We start from the raw sequence: 19,721 nt of genomic DNA on the forward strand, positions 1-19,721 counted from the left end.
AGCCACATGACGATCTTAGCTATGGTAGCATCCCAAATCGTTAAAAGAGAAAATTCTTTTCCCTTAATGGCTGGATAAAGAATGGCACTCTGTGTCGTGCAGAAAGAGCAACATTTTTCAACTTTGTCTTAGAAATTGTCAGAAATAAGTTAAACTCTGTCTTATCCCAGAAGTCACTGGGAGACCATAGGATTATTTCTTTCTTAAGCTGTTCAAGGGTATTTTGCTCTCTTGAACATGGTCGTTGCTCATTTGGGGATACTGTCGGGATTCTCATCCTATAGCAACCTGTTCTTTTCTGAATTTTCATGCTAGGTGTTCTCTTTCTTGAGATACTGAAGACTTGGGGCAGAGTTGGAAGGTTTTATTTGTTTTCTCCCTGTAGTCTGAGAGCAGATCTGCAGGAGATGCGTGCCAACCAAGTCCTCTATCCTTTTATCTTGCAACTCTAGCTGTGTTCTTCACTAGAGAGAACATTTTCTTTCTTCCATGAGAAATTCTCTGCTTAATAACTGCAAGGTTTCTACTAGGTTAAGTAGATTTTTTTTTTTTTTTTTTTTTAATTGCTATGTTCAAGTGGTCAAGTGAGTATACAGCAGGAATCAAAATTTGTCATTATTTTCCTGGACTGAAGAAGACTAGTTTATCCATCAGCTTAAAGTCTACCTGGCAGCAGTTTCTGCCCATCCTGTTAAAGGTACTGTTATTTTACTCCTCATCCATTATCCCTAGGTTTTTGTAGTATATGATTAAAACCATTCCATTGCCTTAATGTTACAGTTCCTCTTGGGATCAGGGAATATATTTAAACTTAGGATCAGTGTATCTACTCTGTTATCTTAGGGAGGTTTGCTGCTTGTCACGGCCTCACATTGGGACATAGTGGAAAGACTGCTAAAACTTGTCTGTCCCTCAGACATTTACTCTCTGCTGCTGTTCTGTATTGGCACAAACAAAACTGCTGGGGAGACCTGGACAGTATCAAGAATGACTATATGGCTCTGGGACTAGTGGTTAAGGCCATGGAGCCCAGGTGGTTTTCTTAATCCTGCCGGTGAGAGGTACGGGGATGGACTGATCCTGCATGTCAACCATTGTTTGCACAGCTGGTTTTGACAGCAGCGTTCTGGGTTTTATGGTTATGGGAACCTCTTTGAGGATTGAGGACTGCTTGGAAGAGATGGGATCCATTTAAGTGGGGCAAAAGCACCTTTGCCAACAGGCTGGCCAACCCGATTAGGAGAGCTGTAAGCCAGGAATGACAAGGGACAGAGAGTATGACCAGTGATCAAGAAAGGAATTAGTTGATTTGAGTTGGCAAGCAAGCAGCATGGGGTGTTGTGAACAGGAGAAATCTCATACTTAAGAAAACAGGGATGAAAGATGTCCACATCAAGCATATGCACATAAGTAAGGAACTGTGTACATCACAGTATTGTGAGGAAAGCTCTGAGTGTTTCTGGGAAATCAGCGTAACTAGGTGTCTTTCTCAAGTGCCTGTACACTAACGCATACAGCATGAGGAACAAACAGGAGTGATTAGTGTGCAGTTACGTGGCCACAATCTCATTAGTATGACAGAGAAGTGGTGAGATAGCTCATGCAACTGTAGTATGGCTAGGGATAGGTAGAGGCTGTTCAGGAAGGACAGTTCAGGAATGACAGGCCAGGAAGGTGAGGAGGGAGCATTGCTGTTTATGTGAGGGAGCAGCTGGAATGCATGAAACTGCAGAGGAAAGGATGATGAGCTGTTTGAGAGTTTATGGGCCAGGATTAGTGAGCAGACTAACATGGGCAACATTGTGGCAAGTATCTGCTACAGACCACCTAATCAAGAAAAAGTGATAAGGTCGTCTTCAGACAACTGGAGGAAGCCCTATGTTCACATTTCCTGGGCCTCATGGGGCCACCCTGATAATCTGCTGGAGGAACAACACAACAGGTCACAAGCACTCCGGAAGTTTTCTGGAGTGTGTTGATGACAACATCCTGACACAGTTGATTAAGGAGCCAACTAGGGAAGGGTGCTCTGCTGAACCTCATGCTTACCTACAAAGAAGAGATGGTTGTTCTGTAGGTAAGGTACAGCTTTGGCTGCAAGGAGTATCAGATGGTGGGTTTCCTTCAGGATCCTGAGAGGAGGAAGCAAAGCCAAAAAGCAAGGCCACAAGCTTGGGCTTCAGGAGAGCAGACTTCCACCTTTTCAGATATCTGCTTGGAAGAATCCCATGGGATACAGTCCTGAAGAGGGGCTCAGGAATGCTGGTTGAATCATGCTTAACCTGCCTTGTAGCCTTCTGTGATGAGACGACTGGCTTGGTGGGTGAGGGGAGAGCACTCGATGTTTTTTATCTTAACTTTAATAAGGCTTTTGACGCTACCATAATGTCATCAGACAAACTGTTGAAGTACAGACTAGATAAGTGGGCAGTGTGGTGGATTTAAAACTGACTGAAATGCCATGCTCAGAGTGTTGTGATTGCAGTGACTAGTGTTGTGCCTTAGGGGTCAGTATTGGGTTGAGTACTATCTAACATCCTCATTAATGACCTAGATGGGACAGAGTTCATAGACCCTCAGCAAATTTACAGATGATACAAAACTAGGAGAAAGGGCTGATGCACCAGACGGTTGTGCTGCTATTCAGAGGGACCTGGACAGGCTGGAGAATGCACCAAGAAGAATCTCGTGATGTTCAGCAAGGGAAAATGTAAAGTCCTGCACCTCAGGAGGAGTAACACCCTACAGCAGTGCATGTTGGGGGGTGACTGGCTGGAAAGTGGCTTTGCCTGGAAGGACCCTGGGGTCCCGGTGGACAAGGAGGTGAGCCAAGAATGCGTCCTCACGACAAAGAAGGGCAGCGGCATCCCGGGCAGCATTAGGAAGAGCGCTGTCAGCAGGTCAAGGGAAGTGATCCTTCCCCTCCACTTGGTTCTGGTAGAGGCCACACCTGGAGTACTGTGTCCAGTTCTGGGTTCCCCAGTACAAGAAAGGTGTGGACTTACTGGAGCAAGTCCAACAAAGGGCCACAAAGATGATTAAGGGACTGGAACACGTTTTGTGTGAAGAGAGGCTGAGAGAGCTGGGATTGTTCATCCTAGAGAAGAGAAAGCTTGGGAGAGTGTGGGGAGGAAATCTTATTAATGGTGTAAATACCTGATGAAATGCAATGAGGAAGAGGGAGCCAGACTCTTCTCAGCAGTGCCCACTGACAGGACAAGACACAATGGGCACAAATTAAAACCCATGAAGTTCAATGTGAACACAAGAAAACACTCTTTTTAGTGTGAGGGTGATCCCTTCCAACCTAAATGTTTCTGTGGTTCTGTGGGGTTTTTTGCCTTTTTTTTTTTTTCCTGAAGTTGACAGGAGTAAAGTAACAACCCCTTTTTGTTTTCTTAAACTTCAGGCTTTTGGAGTTGAGGTTTCATTGCTGCGTTCTAGAACTTAAGGGCTATCTTGTGTTATATTTGAAAACCAAAGCCATTTCTGTTATCCCCAAAGTTGTTTGGTTTATGTTTTGGTTTTTTGTTTTGGGTTTTTTTGTTGTTTTTTTATTCCTCCATTCATTTCTGAATGAATAGTTGTCCTCACTTAGGGACTAAAATGGATACTGGTCCTGTTAGAGGCTATTGGGCAATCCAGGTGAAGCGGTGGTTTGTTACTGGAGTGTTTTTAAGCAACATAACTTTGGAGTTGTTTGTCTATAGCTCTGTAGGTATCTTTTCCTAACATGCTGATACTACGAGAACATCTAGGGGCATCTGTGCTCCTCAGGGTTGAACTGAGGTCTTCACATGAATAAACCCAAGATCCACCTTCAGATCATAGGGAATGTATAGGACACAGCTTGGAATTGATTCAAACTTGCATAGACATGTGAACTGTCATTTGAACATAGGTAGCAGTTACTAAACCTAGAGTTCTTCAAGTGGGGTAGTCCCTGTGCAAGTTCACTTCGTACTCTTCCTTTTCTCACAAGTCTTGTAACTCTCTCTAGAGAGATTGCAGGGTGAGAGGAAATGAGGAGGTCTTGGCCAGTGTGAGAAGGTCTGGTATACCCTTTCCTAGTATTGTTAGTTTAGCAAATGCTTTGAGCATTTATGGGGAGAGGCCACTCAAATCTCAGTGTGGAATGTATATATTTGGTTAGCCTATACATCTTAAAACCCTGTTTGCAAGTGAACAGCTACTTTTCTGCTACTTGGTTTTGTACTAGGGAATTAATGATGATCCATGATTATACATAAAGAATGAGTTAAATAGTTAAAAAATTAATATCAAAATATGAAAATTTCATATGAGAAGACTTTACTACAAGTGCTGTTTCTAGTGATAGTTGCATTTGTGCTAAAAAAAGGAGAGGTGGTGGGACTCAACACCCACTGTACTTCCACAGGTGGATTGACCTTGGCTGGCTGCCAGACACCCACCCAGCTGCTCTCTCACTCCCCCTTCTCAACGGGACAGGGCGAGAAAGTAAGGTGGAAAAGTTTGTGGGTCAAGATAGAGACAGGGAAATCACTTAGCAATTGCTGTCAGAGGCAAAACAGATTCAAGTTGTGAAAAAGTAATTTAATTTATTGCCAATTAAAAATAGAGTAGGATGGTGGGGAACAAAGACAAAGCTAAAAACACCTTACCCCCACCCACTCCTCCTTCATCCCAAAGGCTGAACTTTACTCCTTTATCCCTGACTCTTCTACCTCCTCACCCCTCAGAGCAGCACAGTGGGGATGGAGAATAATGGGGGTTGCGGTCAGTTCATAACACTTCGTCTCTGCTGCTCCTTCCTCCTTATACTTTTACCCTGCTCTGACGTGGAGTCCCTCCCACAGGATACCATCCTTCACAAACTGCTCCAGCATGGGCCCTCTCCATAGGCTGCAGTCCTTCAGGAAGGGACTACTCCAGTATGGTCCCCAATGGGCCACAGTTTCTGCCAGAAAACTTGCTCCTGCATGGGCTTCTCTCCAAGGGCCACAGCTCCTGCCAGGAGCCTGCTCCAGTGTGGGGTCTCCATGGGTTGCAGCTTCCTTCAGGGCATCTCCCTCTGCTGCAGTGTGGGGTCCTCCATGGGCTGCAGTGTGGACATCTGCTCCACTGTAGTCCTCCACAGGCTGCAGGGGGCAACCTGCCTCACCATGGTCTCTTCCACGGGCTGCAAGGGAATCTCTGGAGCAACTTCACCCCCTCCTCCTTCACTGACCTTGGTGTCTGCAGAGTTATTTCTTTCACTTCCTTCCCTCCCCCAGCAGCTGCGGAGCATTTTTTACCCTTTTTTATGACAGAGGCGCCACCAGCATCATTTATGGGCTCAGCTTTGGCCAGCGATGGGTCTGTTGGAGCCAGGTGGAACCATCTGTGTCCAGCATGGGGTGGCTCCCAGCCTCATCTCACAGAGCCCACCCCTGCTGCCACCACCTTGCTGTGTAGACCTAAAACACTTGCCTTAGTAAGTCTAATACAATACCACTGCTAAGGCAACTGCACATGGCCTGGAACTGAAGTTTGCTTTGACTCTGGTTATTTGTTTGATGCACAAAAACCAGACATGGATGAAAATAGATTTATGGTGTCTTTTGTACGATGGTAGCCAGGAGTCTCAGCTCTTAAGAAAGTTTGGCTGCATGTGTAAGAAATTTGGTTATGGTGGAGTAAGCATTCATCTTTGTATTCTCAGCCCGTGCTGGTATCTGGTGTCCATAAGAAGTTGAAGTCAGAGCTTTGGAAACCAGAAGCTTTCAGCCTGGAATTTGGAGATCAAGATGTAGATTTGGTGAACTGCAGGAACTGTGCCATAATTTCAGACGTGAAAGTGCGTGACTTCTGGGATGGCTTTGAGATAATATCTAGTAAGTAATATCTATGGCTGACTAGTTTAACTGAGCAGTCTGTCTTGCTACCTTCAACTCCTCCTTTTCCACCTATTTTCTCAAAAAATAAAAAATAATAATTTTTTAAAAATCCCAATAGCTATCAGTCTCGTCCAAAGAAGCCATTGCTCCTTAGATGTAGTGCACCCTAGAAAATACTTTATTGGTGAAGATCAGGGTAGGGCTGCCCAAGAAAACTTCATTTATACTACAATATGTTGGTGTGTGTTACTTTGATGTATCAAAAGATGACCAATTTAATGGGAAACTGCCTTTTTTTTTTTTTTTTTTTTTTTCAATTTTCCTCAGTGAAATTAATCATCAGTCACTGTTATTAAGACAGTAAGTAATCTGACTACCCTTATTCTCCTTCCAACCTCAAGTTTTATTGTAAAACTAAAGGGAACCTGCAGAGCTAAAACAGACTGAGGCTTTTGATGCTAAAACTCAGACTTGGTAGAATACATCAATGAAGTAAACTTGACATTGCAAATTATTTTTATAGTAGATCATCTGCGAGTACAAATGCAAGTTCATATGTATTATGAATAGCAATGCTGTATGCATACCTCATGTGATAACACATTACTTAATGCTTGAGTTCTTTGAGAAAACCTTCTGTCAAGTGTGGATGTGGAAGCTAACCAGTTAAAATTCCTGGGGATATAACTGGTCAGATTAAGGAGCTTCTGAAAAGCAGAGTGCTCTATTTTAGATTGTATATACCTAGACCAGCGTGGTCTTATATTTACAGGTGTTAAGATTTGTAACGGTTCGTTGCAATGTTGCTGATTTTAGTGTTGTGTATAAAACGTTTTCTGTATTTATTGCTATGTGCACATAGCAGAAATGGTGAACTATTGGATGATGTAATGGAATATTTGTTCAACGGCGAACTAAATGAGAGATTTATAGACCAAGAATATTCCCTTCCCTAGTCATTTTCCAATCAAAGAGCTCCCAACTTTTGACTTGGTTTTTATATGGTTCAAAGTAAAGAGTTTTGTATTTTGTACTGTTAAATTTCATACTATTTCTGTTATTATTCAGAAATAAATGGCCTAGAAGGATATAATGGTGTGGTCTTTCTGTGTATTAATGGTAATTGGGAAACCTCACAAATTCTTCACTTTTGTGCTAGGGTCATTCATGAAAATAGTAAATTTGTATGGGTCAAGTTATCTTAGAGAAATGTTATTTGTAGTTTGTCTCCAGACAGATACATTCCTTTCAGCAAAATAAGCTGCTGCCTTTCTTTTAGACAATGCCTTCACCACACTTTATATGAGAAATGTTAGTGATCTAGGTTGGAAAACGCAATCAGTTTTGCTAGTTTCTTTTAAATACATTTTATTTAGTGTTTTTTCAGCCATGTGCCATCCCCAATTTAGAAGAGTATTATTTGCTACTAGTCCAGGATTTCACACACTAACTCACATGAAAATTGTGACTTATACAATGACTCTGACTTCTCTGCATTACATGAATTTTAGATTTCTCAAATGTGTGGCTGGTCCCCGCCACTTGCATTAAGTTATTTAAGAGATGTAGAACAGCCACTGAATTTGGAGGTGGTATTGAGATAATCCCTTAATTATTCTAGATGATACTTCAGTTAATTTTAATCTTGTGCTGTTCACTTTTAATATCTTTGAGTTCTGAGTGGACTTTTGGCAGGTCTAACTTTTTGGTTTGATCCTTCTTAGACCTGCTTTTCTTTTGCTGATCAGATGTTTTCTGGGTTTTGTCCAGTTTTGTGTAATTTGTCAGATCCATATGTTTTCCTCAAGGTAGCTCTTCATTCTGTCCTTTCTGAATAGCCTTCCTACAAGTTTCTTCTTGTTTGGAACAAAGATCCTTGATGAGTTCAAAATCTTGAATACGGGAAGTTCTGAAACATCTTTAAATTCAAGTCCTTGAGCTTTTCAGTTCACTTGCCTCTCTAAAATCTGTAGCTCATCAAAATTTGTTTTCTTTAAATCGGTTACTTTGGTTTACATATCTGCAGTTCTTAATTCCTTTTAATTTCAATAAAATCATTTGTTTTATATTGCAAACTAAGGCTGTCTTCTGTAGCCTGTTGACATATAAGGCAGATGTGATTCACAGGTCTCCAAGTCCTAGTTTCTTAAGTATGCTTTCTCTTTTGATGCTGTCAGCAGTTCTGCTAGGTCCGGGTAAGATCAGTTGCTTTATGTTTGGCTGACAATCCTTGGTAAAGTAGGAAGTGGTGAAGGACGTTACTTTCTGGGGAAAAGGGGATATGAAGGTGTCAGACTGCAGTACACCCTGTTTTCCAACTGATGGCTTCATGAAGAGTTGTGAAGAATCTGGTAGAAGAGTGAACTTTGTTTCTCTCCAAATGTTATGCTGTGTCTTCTAAGCTGCTCCACGTACCACTTCCAGATATACTCTTTTAGCCATTGTAACATCTGATGCAAAACAGCAGTTGATGTTGTTAGTGCTGTCATATCGTACACCCACTGTTGCGTACGTAATGTCATCTTTCTGTGCTACCAGCTTTCTCTGTTACCAGTCAGGACTCACGTACAACTCTTGAAGTGAAAAACAAATGTTTGAATTAGGCACCCCGCTAATTTGTGACTCCAGCAAATAAGAATTTAAAAAAACTAAAGGCTGTCTTCCTCAGTAACCACCTGCCATTTAGCTTTTTTGAGTGTGGTGTACCGTGGTTTCTTGCTTTACTGAGGTTAGGGTTGATTTCAGAGCATGAACCAATAACTTTAATTTTATAGAAGCACCACTTCTCTTGAAAGATAAAACTCCTTTAGACTTTGGTAACAGTCGTAAGGCAGAATGCTTTGGAAAGGCTTGTTTTTGAAATTGAATAAAAGCTATTCTAAAACTTAGCAGCTGTGCAAGATCTGTCAAACTTCTGCTGTAGGTAATGCTATATATCTAATTGTTAAACTGTTTCGTCAAACTATGATAATGCTTGGAAGCCCAAAGAAAAATCAGGATCAGTTCTGCTGTGCAATGTAAGATGTCTTGGTACAAAAGACTTAAACAAGGTAATGAGCTGTGGTAAAAAGATACTACATGAAGAAATCTTCATTTGTTTCTTGCAGAACGGCTCAGGTCAGATGATGGTCAGCCAATGGTACTAAAGTTAAAGGATTGGCCTCCAGGGGAGGACTTTAGAGATATGATGCCTACGCGGTAAGTAAACCTTAGTATCAATGCCTACAGCAGTCCTGTAGGCACTACAGGAGGAAAACATGCCTTTGTTCTCTTTTTGCTCTCTAGGTTTGAGGACTTAATGGAAAATCTCCCTCTTCCTGAATATACCAAGAGGGATGGCAGACTGAATTTGGCTTCTAGGCTGCCAAGCTACTTTGTCCGTCCTGACTTGGGTCCCAAAATGTACAATGCCTATGGTATGTGAGAATAGTTCTGCAGATGTTGACTTTTTTGTGACTCTTTATTATAATCTTAATTATACTTAGGGCGTATGCAAGGGTGTAGCATTAATCAAAACTCAGCGCTTATCCTAGAGCATACTGTAATTTTTTTTTTTAATGGGTCCTGTGATGTATTTCTGTGCTAGTCCTTTGTCAGGTGTGCCCTTTTTTGCATTTTGGTTTCCAAGAGATGTACATATGGTAAGTCAAGTTTGCAAACAATTATTATTTAACACACATAATAAGCATAACACCAATACGGGGTTCAAGGAGAAATTAATATCTTTTTGAGACCAACTGATGCATTTGAGAGAAAAATTAGCCAGCTTCTGGGTACTTCAATCTGTGCGTTCATGTTTCCGACCAGGGTTGTAATTTTCTTAACCCATGTCTAACAACACAGACAACTGACAACGTTCAAGAGAAAACTTGTAACCATGTCAGCTACCTGAATTGGATAGTTTTGTCCTCTTCAGACTGTAATTACATAGTAGGTAAATACCATACAAATGGAGGAAGCCTTTGTCTGAACATATACCCTGCGTGGGGTTGTGAAGCGTTAAACTTTCAAATGATTATCAATACAGCAGAGCGTGGAGGATATATGAACAATTAATGCATGTCGTATCAACTTGAATTATTTCAGTTCCTTAATGTACTGACTTTGAGGTGTCATGAAATGAAGTGGATTGGACCGCTTAAAGAATCATCTTCAAGGGTATTAGCAAAAATGATTTAATAGGAATTTATAAAAGTGTGACTTCACAAAATTCAATGGCAAGGTTCACTCTATTACTTAATACATAGATGAAACATACACAGGAAAATCAAGTTAGAATCAAACTAAAGTTATGTATACAGAGACTGACGACACAAAAGATTGAAAAACATAAAAAGGAAAATCAGGTTAGAATTGATTTATCATTACTGGTACAGAGATCAGGAATGTAAAAAGGTAGGGGAGACCCTCCTGTTGAGTCACGAGGTTCAGAGAAGACCGCTTTGCTTTCTAAATTCCTGATGGAGCTTAGGTGCGACTGGATCCACTCCTAGTCCCAGACATGGGCAGCAGCTTATGTCTAATAAAAGGGATACAAAAGCGTAAGGAAACCTTCCCGTTGAGTCACAAGGTTCAGAGAAGAACCCCTTGCTTTCTAAACTACTGATGGAGCTTAGGTGCGGCTGGATCAACTCCTAGTCCTGGACTTGTGCAACAGTTTGTCTAAAGGGATTATGAGTATAATAGCAGCCTGAGATTCATTCAGTTTGAATAAAGTTTATGACAGTGACTTACGTATAGATTTGAAAAGCAATCTTTGTAATATACTTGCTATAGAACATTCAGGTTAGTACACACACACATGCATAAAGACACTAAGAGATATACAAGTACACAAGTCAAAGAGGTATACCTGTTCAAAATTCCCCTCGAGGTCAGTGAAAATATTCACATCAAATGCTTTGGCATCTTTCTCAATGGGCGAAGGGTTGAGCCTCAAGGAGCAGGGAGTATCAGCCCAAGTCTTGTTGGCTTTCAGTGACAGACCTTCGATCTTCACAAACTGAAGAGTTTGTGAGCTCTGAGAGGCATCCCATTCAGAGGGAGATGCTGGTCCCAGCTCGCTGCAGCCTAGGAGAACTCAAAGGGTCTCACTTGGTACCACTGTTCATAGGTTCATGAGATGATTGGCTTTAGTCATCAGCAAATTACTGGGATTCCAGTAGCACTGGTACCGTTTTACTCAAGCTACGATCCAAGTAAGGGATGTTCCAATGCTGTAAGAGAATGACTTAAGATCACATATGGGATGCTCCAAGGTTGTCAGGAGAGAACTGAGATGTGTCCCAAGGTTGTCAGGAAATGACTATTTGTACTCCTGTCCCCCACCTCCGCCAGGCAACAAGAGTCCTTGGTACAGTCAGTGCAGCTCCCTGTCTTAGCCATGCAAGAGTTCCCGGTACGGTCAAGGGACGCTTAGCTGCCCAACTCATTACACTTACACTAAGGCCTAGTGAGACCTCCGGAGTTCGTAGATGGGCCCAGAGAGTGGGGGGAAATGCACCACCACATGAGGTTGCAGCCAAAAGCATGTTTTGGAGACTTTTAAATTAAAACAAATGATTGTTAAAGTTCCAGGATACTTTTAAATAACTGATTGATTTGGAATTATGTACTTTTGCAGCTTTAGAGTAAGATAAATAACATTTAAAGTAGTTGCTCTTTGTATATACTGAAAAATGTTAGGTGATACTGATAAGGAAAAAGTTGGAGTCATCTTGCAAAGCAAGTATGTGGAAGCAAACTTACCTTAATGTAACTTCTGTAGTTCTCTTTGAATGTTGATGAGACAGGGGTGCAGGGTTTTTTAGGGTTTTGCATTCCAATTATTGATATACCTGCAGTAAAAGCTCACCTGAGGACATGAAAGATTTTTCATTGTTTCATCTTTTTTTAAAAAAACGTTTTAGCTCAGTAACCAAGTGTGGATTAGACTTAAGCGGTAAACCCAACATACCGCGGTTCTGAAAAAGTGTTTGTGAAGTTATTTGGGGTTTTTTTTTTAGCAGTGTGACATCACAAGTAAGAGTTAAAAAAAATAGGGGTTTGTGAACTTAGGAAAATTGAGCTTATTCAGTATTTAACGGTGTTCAGTGTTTTGGTTTGTGTATTACTTGACAAGTAAGTTGAGTGAAGAAGGCTGTATACCAAAGAGCTTATAACGTGATCAAGCAATATATATATGAGTGGAGCAAGTAGCAAGGTAATCAGTCATGGCTAACTTGTCTTTGTGTATTGCTAGTTGCTAGTAATGGAAGGAATGGATTCATTTTGTTGAATTTATCTCAAATGTCAAAGTTTTTTCCTTTCCTTTGTATCAGAGTTTGTGGAGGGAGTGTTGACAGTATTTTTTTGGCATAGAATGTAACCCTCTACTATTTGATCCTTCTTAGATCTATAGGTCTTGGTCCAAAGAGAGAAAGTATTACACTTTGTTTACTTTCAAGTTAAAAGAAAAAAATTAGCTAGGTCCGTCTTCAAAAACAGTTTTGTATCTTTTTGCTTTTAGTTGCTTTACAGACAAAGGGTGGACCTAGATATAAAACCAGTAGTTCTATCTATTGTTGCTGTGGTTTAGCCCCAGCCGGCAACTAAGCACCACGTAGCCACTAACTTGCCCCCCCGCCTCCTCCGCCCCGCCCCAGTGGGATGGGGCAGAAAATCAGAAGGAAAAAGGTAAAACTTGTTGGTTGAGATAAGAACAGTTTAACAAGACAGAACGGAAGAAACTAATAATGATGATAATAACGACAACAATAATAATAACAAAAGGATTGGAATATACAAAACAAGTGATGCTCACCACCTGCTGACCCATGCCCAGTTAGTTCCTGAGCAGCAATCTCCTGTCCAGGCCAACTCCCCCCAGTTTATATACTGGGCATGATGTAATATGGTAAGGAATACCCCTTTGGGCAGTTTGGGTCAGCGGTCCTGGCTGTGTCCCCTCCCAACTTCTTGTGCCCCTCCAGCCGCCTTGCTGGCTGGGCATGAGAAGCTGAAAAATCCTTGACTTGGTATAAACACTACTTAGCAACAACTGAAAACATCAGTGTGTTATCAACATTCTTCTCATACTGAATCCAAAACATAACACTATACCAGCTACTAGAAAGAAAATTAACTCTATCCCAGCCAAAACCAGGACAATAGTGAAAAAGAGTAACGTTTCTAGTGCATTAAATGTATTTTTGTTGTAAATATATGGCTTTTTTTCCCCGAGTATGTGAGGGGAAAAAAGTTCTCAATAGTGAGGTAAAGTCTTTCATGTGCTTAGCATTTTAAAGTTACAAACTGTCTAAATTAGCTGCTGTTTCTGGTCTGTTATGATACGTACTGTACAGTGAGTTGAGTTCATGTCCCCAGAAGCTCATATTTTAAATAGAAAAGAGATAAATACGGTGGTGATCCTAAAATATAACCAGTAGTCTCTGGTCATACTGACATTGGTGTTTGCTGATACAAAGATTTTTTTTAATCTTTTAATTTTTTTCTCCATGTTACTCGCTAGAGGAGATGGTAAAGCAAAAGTAGAGAGAGAGAGAGTGAGTGCTATTGATGGGTCAGAGGAAGAGAGAAGAATGTGTTATATCAGAAGGTGAAGGAATTAAGCAACAAACATTTGAAATCTCTCTGTTACTCATAGCCACTTGAGAGGTATAAGATCATCCAATACATAAAGGTATAAGCACTTGAGTCTGCAGGTGTTATTCCTTACTGAATTTTAATCTGAATTGTTAATGATGAGTTGGACTATAACTGCTGTGAATTCAGCTGATCATATGAATTTGACAGCTGAGAAAATAACAAACTGTTGGAGGCTTATACTTGTAACAGTCCAATGACTTGCTGCACACAGTGTGATGCTAATGCCACTTACAGCAGTTGGGGTTTCTCTTAGAATCATAGAATGGTTTGGGTTAGAAGGGACCTTAAAGATCATCTAGTTCCAACCCCCCTGCCATAGGCAGGGACATCTTTCACCAGACCAGGTTGCTCAAAGTCCCATCCAACCTGGCCTTGAACACTTCCAGGGATGGGGCATCCACAACCTCTCTGGGCAACCTGTTCCAGTGTCTCACCACCCTCACAGTAAAGAACTTCCTTACATCTAATCTCTTGTACCTCCAAGCAAAGGAAAACAGTGCCGAAGAATGCCTACTAACTTTGTGTTATGAAAGCCAAGTTCCCTACTACAGACTATAAATGACCCTCAGAGAGACAAAATTGTAAAGTACAAGTTCAGGCTTTGTTTTTAAAATGCTTGTTTTCTCATGACTTGGGTGAACTATATTTGCTGCTTCTATTTCTTGTAAAATAAAAATACTAGTTACCAGTAAACTTTTTACTTAGGCCACACATGACATGAAAATAACTACTTCAGTTGTCCCTTGACATTGGTTTCTGCTCTCATTGCTGTGTAAAGTTAGCATTCTAGAAAGATCTTTCAGGCAGGTTATTTTTATAAGAGCTTAAAGAGAATTTGATTTTATTTTACACTCCATTATAGGCTTAATTACTGCAGAAGACAGACGAGTTGGTACCACAAACCTGCACTTGGATGTGTCGGATGCTGTTAATGTCATGGTGTATGTTGGGATTCCCATTGGGGAAGGGACCCATGATGATGGTAATGTTTGAGGAAAGCTGTTTTCTGTCCATTAAAAATCAATTGTGTGTGTGAGAAAGACGACTGTACCTTCTGTTGTTTAAGCTTGTCATATCTATGAGATATAACCCAGGCAGTTTGCTATGTCTGCAGCACATATTTAATAAGTGCAGTAATGCTTCATTGGTTCCCAGTTGTGGAAGCAGCAGAGTTTTGCTAGAAATTAGGTATCTCTCTGAAGAAAGGAGGAGAAGGGATGATAAATTATTCGTTCTTCTAATTGTATTTAAATAATTGTAGTTAATTCAGTTTGAATTCATGACTGAGCTTTGGGATTAGCTGTCAATTGACACATTTCCTGAATTTTGTTAAGATGAAGCTTGATGTGCTTAGAAAGGGCCCTGTATGATGCAGCAGTTGCGGTAGCAGTGTGACTGAATTTAGCGGTTCACAATGCTCCTTCCTCTTCTATACGTCAAAAATCAGAAGCTTTGAAATCATATCGCTTTTATGTGGATTCCCCTTTTAGAGGTTCTGAAAACAATTGATGAGGGAGATGCTGATGATGTAACAAAGCAGCGAATCCATGAAGGAAGAGAGAAACCTGGAGCATTGTGGCACATCTATGCTGCCAAGGATGCTGAAAAGATACGGGAACTTCTCCGGAAGGTATGTTGGTTACAAAGGAGGCTTGAGCCTACAGGATTCCTTGACTAGCTTGCTTACAGCAGCTGAATGATACAAATTGCTATCAACATCAAGTGTATAGGTATTCTGATGCTGTCTTTGAGGATGTTAATAGTTATTATGTTCCCAGGTTTTCAGCCTGGTCTAGAATCTTCATACTAATGCACGTGTCACTTGTTAAGACCTAAATGAGCTTAATGAAAGTAATGTCCTACCTTGAAATAGTTTGTTTGTTATGTTTTTTGGTACAGAGCTTTTTGTAAGCCAGCAATATCAAGGTGCTGTGTCATGGTTTCACCCCTACCCCATATCTTGGCTCTAGGTTGGAGAAGAACAAGGCCAAGAAAATCCCCCAGATCATGACCCCATTCATGACCAAAGTTGGTACTTGGACCAGACCTTACGTAAGCGACTCTATGATGAGTACGGTGTACAAGGCTGGGCAATAGTGCAGTTCCTCGGAGATGCTGTGTTCATTCCTGCAGGTGCTCCCCATCAGGTAAGTTTGCCAACTCCAGGCTATGTTGACAAATAGAATTTAATTTGAGGCACAACAGAACTGGGACTTCAAAATAACTGTTAGTTAATATTGCTGACTTATGTTCCTTTTTCTACATATGCGGTTCTTAAGGAACTACTTGAATTGGATCTTAGTCATTATATTAGTAAAAATTATATAAATAGCTGAATGATGTGTACAGTGCTGTGATGGAATTAAGAAAAGAAAAAAAATAGGGTGAATGCTGGGAAAACATGTCTGTGTAGTGAAACTTCAGCCAAGAGAACAGAATTCCAAAAAAGTGTGGAGAACAGTAGAGAACTTGCTTTGGGGAACACTAGTGTATGTGGGAGAATAGGGAGCATGTGAGATGTCATGTATTTTGTTCTGGTTTTACTATTAGACACAATTCTGCGTGAGATCAAATAGGCTTCAGTTCCTGTTTCTGAGAAGTAAATGTGGAAGAACCTAACATATGTGCTGGTGGGGTTTTGGGGGGGTTTGTATTGCTCATTCAATCTTCATGTATCTATCACTTGATACGGGGTTTTTTTTAGGTCCATAATTTGTACAGCTGCATTAAAGTGGCAGAAGATTTTGTATCTCCAGAACATGTGAAGCACTGCTTCCGACTGACCCAGGAGTTCAGGCACCTGTCTAATACTCATACAAACCACGAGGATAAACTGCAGGTAACCATTTTATGACAGTAGTCACTAAATATATCCTGTGTTTTGCCAGCTTTGTTGAGTACTAGAAACATGTGGCTAGTGATTTAAGAGAAAGTAACAACTTTCCACACCTTTGGAGGTTCTAATTTTACAAGTATTTTAGAAATAATTAATGCACCTATGTCTACAGTATTATGTAAATAAAAACTAGTAATGAACTTCTGGATTTCCAGAGAACTTTCCCACTAGTGCATGTGTCAGTAAGTTTTTAAATAGCTGAATCCTGAATGACAGTGAAGTGTAGCAGAAAAAAAACCCAAACTATTAAATGCAGTGCTTTGTTCTGAAAAGATATGTTTATTTGACCAAGGACACTTGTATTTGTTTCTTTATTGGCTACAGGAAAATTGCTCTGAAAGTGAAGGCTTGCTTATTTAAATCAGGGATATGGTTTAGTGGTGGACTTGGCAATATTAGGTTTACAGTTGGACTCAGTCTTAAAGGTCTTTTCCAACCTAAATGATTCTATGTTTCTAAATTAGTCCCAAACAGGACTAAATTAAATGTGGTTTGCTTTGAAGAAGTGTGACTGCTTAAACTAATAATTAATGCACAGAACATATTATGCACTGAAGTAGTACATGATGTATAAGACAGTAAGTTTTACAGCAAGAAGACTGTAGGAGACCTTTTTTGATTTCACCTATGTATGCTTCTGAAGAGTTAGTATCTGTTTAGTTTGCAAATTTTGTTGTCAGCATTTTTTGTGTATTAGTAATCTCATGCATGTAAAATGAAGGAGGGCGGAGATCTGCAGAATGGCTGTTCTTGCAAAAGTGAGTACTCAATATAGAGCCGTTCTCCAGTATGTCACCCAAGAATGTCAGAACTTATCATGTTAATTCTCTGAAACAATTCTGTGAAAAATTGTTATCAATTTCTATATGGATTTGTACAGGATTTTAAAGGAAAGCAGAAGTAGGATCAACTCTCATTGTGGGGATCCAGCTTCTAACACTGTACCTCTTCAGCTGTAGTGATACAGATATGGAGGTGTTTCTGTAAATGAATAGGTTGCAAATGAATAATGCTTATTATTAAAAAAAAAAAGTAACTGCTGGCAAAGTGGAACTCAATACTCCTGTGAAAAGGAATACTGGTTGTATTTGTGCCTCACAGCCAAATTTGACCATTTTTCTGTGTCATTTTTCAGGTGCATTTTTATATAAACATCTGTCTATATTTATATATATATTTTAAAACATACACAGACGGTAACTGCCACATAAATGATACAGAAGACTGAGACCGTATGTGCATCAGGAAAAAACTGTGGTGCTTGGCAGTTAGTTGAGCAAGTGCAATTAAGCTGCTCACTTAGAGGTGAAACTGTTCTGTTCAATACCTAGAAACTGAATTCAAATAAACTTAGATCAGAAAAATCAGAAACAAGATAAGAGCTTTGATTGTTAAATAGCTAAGCGTGGAACAGATTGCTGTGAGTACTAGTGGATTTTTCATCTCTGATCTTGGCTGCCTTTCTGGAAGATGCACAAGTTAGAAGAATTTCTTGTCTTTGCATGGAGACAACAGGATGGTTTGTTATATCATCTTAATTTACATAGGGTTAAACCATATGATTTTCTTGCTCCTTTTGCGTTTGATTCATGTGAGTCTGTAAGTGACTTGGCTCACAAGGACTTTTTCAAAATAAACTCATGTGTGTGACTTCATAGTATACTTCCTCCTAGCTCTCACAAAAGAGAGACTTTATCTTAAAATAACATGAGTAAATACATGGTGCTGGATGACTAGAAAATGAGTTAGTATATCAGTGCAGGTGTCTAAATATTTGTTGTCTAATCGTGACAATTAAAATTTGTGCTGTTGATATCCTGAAGCAGTGATAGTATATACTTTGTGTATACTTGCTGACTATTACAAATTCAGCTGTCAAAGTTGATTGCATAGGTATGTAAGACTCTGCTTGTTAGTCTGTAGAAGTTGATTTTTTTTTTTTCCTGTTACAGGTGAAGAACATTATCTACCATGCAGTGAAAGATGCTGTTGGCACACTGAAAGCTCATGAATCCAAACTAGCTAGATCGTAGGAATTGCTAATTCCAAATGCCCTGTGAAGTAAGCCTTTTGCTCACGGTATATACAGGGACTGCACATGACTGCCTCTGCAGGAGCAGAGGCTTCTCACTAAGAGCTGGTGTGGTCAGTATTACACACACTCTTCAGCCACTGTTTCCTACGCTGCCTCAACACTGAAGGTCTAATGGAAGGTCGTACTGTTACAGGCAGAATTCCAGATTCTAACGGAAGGTGCCATGTCCCTTTCCTGTGGCCTTTTGCAAATTGGAAGAACATGGAAACCACTTGGTGTTCCTGCATATTATGATTAGAAATGGTATAAAGAGTGTGGATGGTTTTTTTTCCTCATGCCTAGTTAGTCTCCACAAAGTTAGAAGGAATGTGCAGGAGGTGGGTTGTCCTACTGCAGACTTAGTTGATAGCTGCTGAAGGAGTGTGACCAACAGTAGCCCAACTGCAGAAATTTAAGCAAACTTCCCATGTGAGATACAGGCCAAGGAAAAGAATAAAGCTATTCTCTGCACTCCCCTTCTTGTAGCCGTTTCTCTATACACTGTAGAGTTGCAGAAATAAAGGGAGAACCCACTTTTTTCCCCCAGGAGACTCCAGAAATAGGAGAATTGTGTATTTAGTGAAAAACTAGGTTTGTAGTGAAACAGTTAATATTTCATGAAAGTAGATATTTTTAGTATTTTTGAAGTACCACAACTGTTCCTGGATTTTCAAGGAAAGGCGCATTACATTTAGTCTTCCTTTCAATAAAATCAAGAAGTGATTTTTAGAAAGCAGTCCAAAATAGCACAAAAACAGCCAAAGGAGAGTGAATAGAAATTGACACCCCACCTCCCTTGCCCATATTCCTCACCCATCTTCCCCCCCTCTCCCTATGCCACCCTGCTTCCTCAGAATGAGAAGTAAAAAGGAGTATAAACTCTGTTCTCATGTGGAGATGTTGTACATCTCTCCCTGCACTGGTGACTGCAGGCAATAGTTCACCCAATACCAGTGCTAGCTGAAAACATCTATCCTTTCCAAAGTGAAGGAAAAGTTAACTTTCAGTGTCAACTTTGTCCAGAACTATTTTAAGTAAAATGTTCCTGCTTGATAGAACTGTATTCAGAATTTACTAATGTCAGCATTGATGCAATGGATTTCATTGTCCGGGTACATGGGGAAATGTATCTACCTTATATCCAGCTGTACTGTAGTGCCACCTGCAGGCCTGTTAATATGTTCACGGTTATTTCATTTTTTTAAAAATAAAAGTCATTTACTGTAACAGCCTGGGCAGTTTCTTT

General features: G+C 40.3%; 1 protein-coding gene across 5 annotated transcripts in view; it reads left to right on the plus strand.

Annotated features, from left to right (window-relative positions):
* The window catches only part of KDM3B (lysine demethylase 3B), a 71,486-nt gene extending 51,784 nt beyond the window's left edge, over positions 1-19,702 (plus strand). For 4 of the 5 annotated variants that reach the window (XM_029998313.2, XM_041119401.1, XM_041119402.1 and 1 more), the window contains 8 exons: positions 5,684-5,855; positions 8,966-9,056; positions 9,144-9,274; positions 14,368-14,487; positions 14,996-15,135; positions 15,476-15,652; positions 16,210-16,344; positions 18,354-19,702. In XM_029998313.2, coding sequence (XP_029854173.1) covers positions 5,684-5,855; positions 8,966-9,056; positions 9,144-9,274; positions 14,368-14,487; positions 14,996-15,135; positions 15,476-15,652; positions 16,210-16,344; positions 18,354-18,434 — 1,047 coding nt within the window. In that variant the 3' untranslated portion in view covers positions 18,435-19,702. Of the gene's footprint in view, positions 1-5,683; positions 5,856-8,965; positions 9,057-9,143; positions 9,275-14,367; positions 14,488-14,995; positions 15,136-15,475; positions 15,653-16,209; positions 16,345-18,353 lie in introns of those variants that run through there. The other variant, XR_005931158.1, reaches the window with a different exon arrangement.
* The last annotated feature ends 19 nt before the right edge of the window (positions 19,703-19,721 follow it).

This window comes from Aquila chrysaetos, chromosome 22, assembly GCF_900496995.4.
Source record: "Aquila chrysaetos chrysaetos chromosome 22, bAquChr1.4, whole genome shotgun sequence".
In the NCBI taxonomy this organism is placed as follows: domain Eukaryota; kingdom Metazoa; phylum Chordata; class Aves; order Accipitriformes; family Accipitridae; genus Aquila; species Aquila chrysaetos.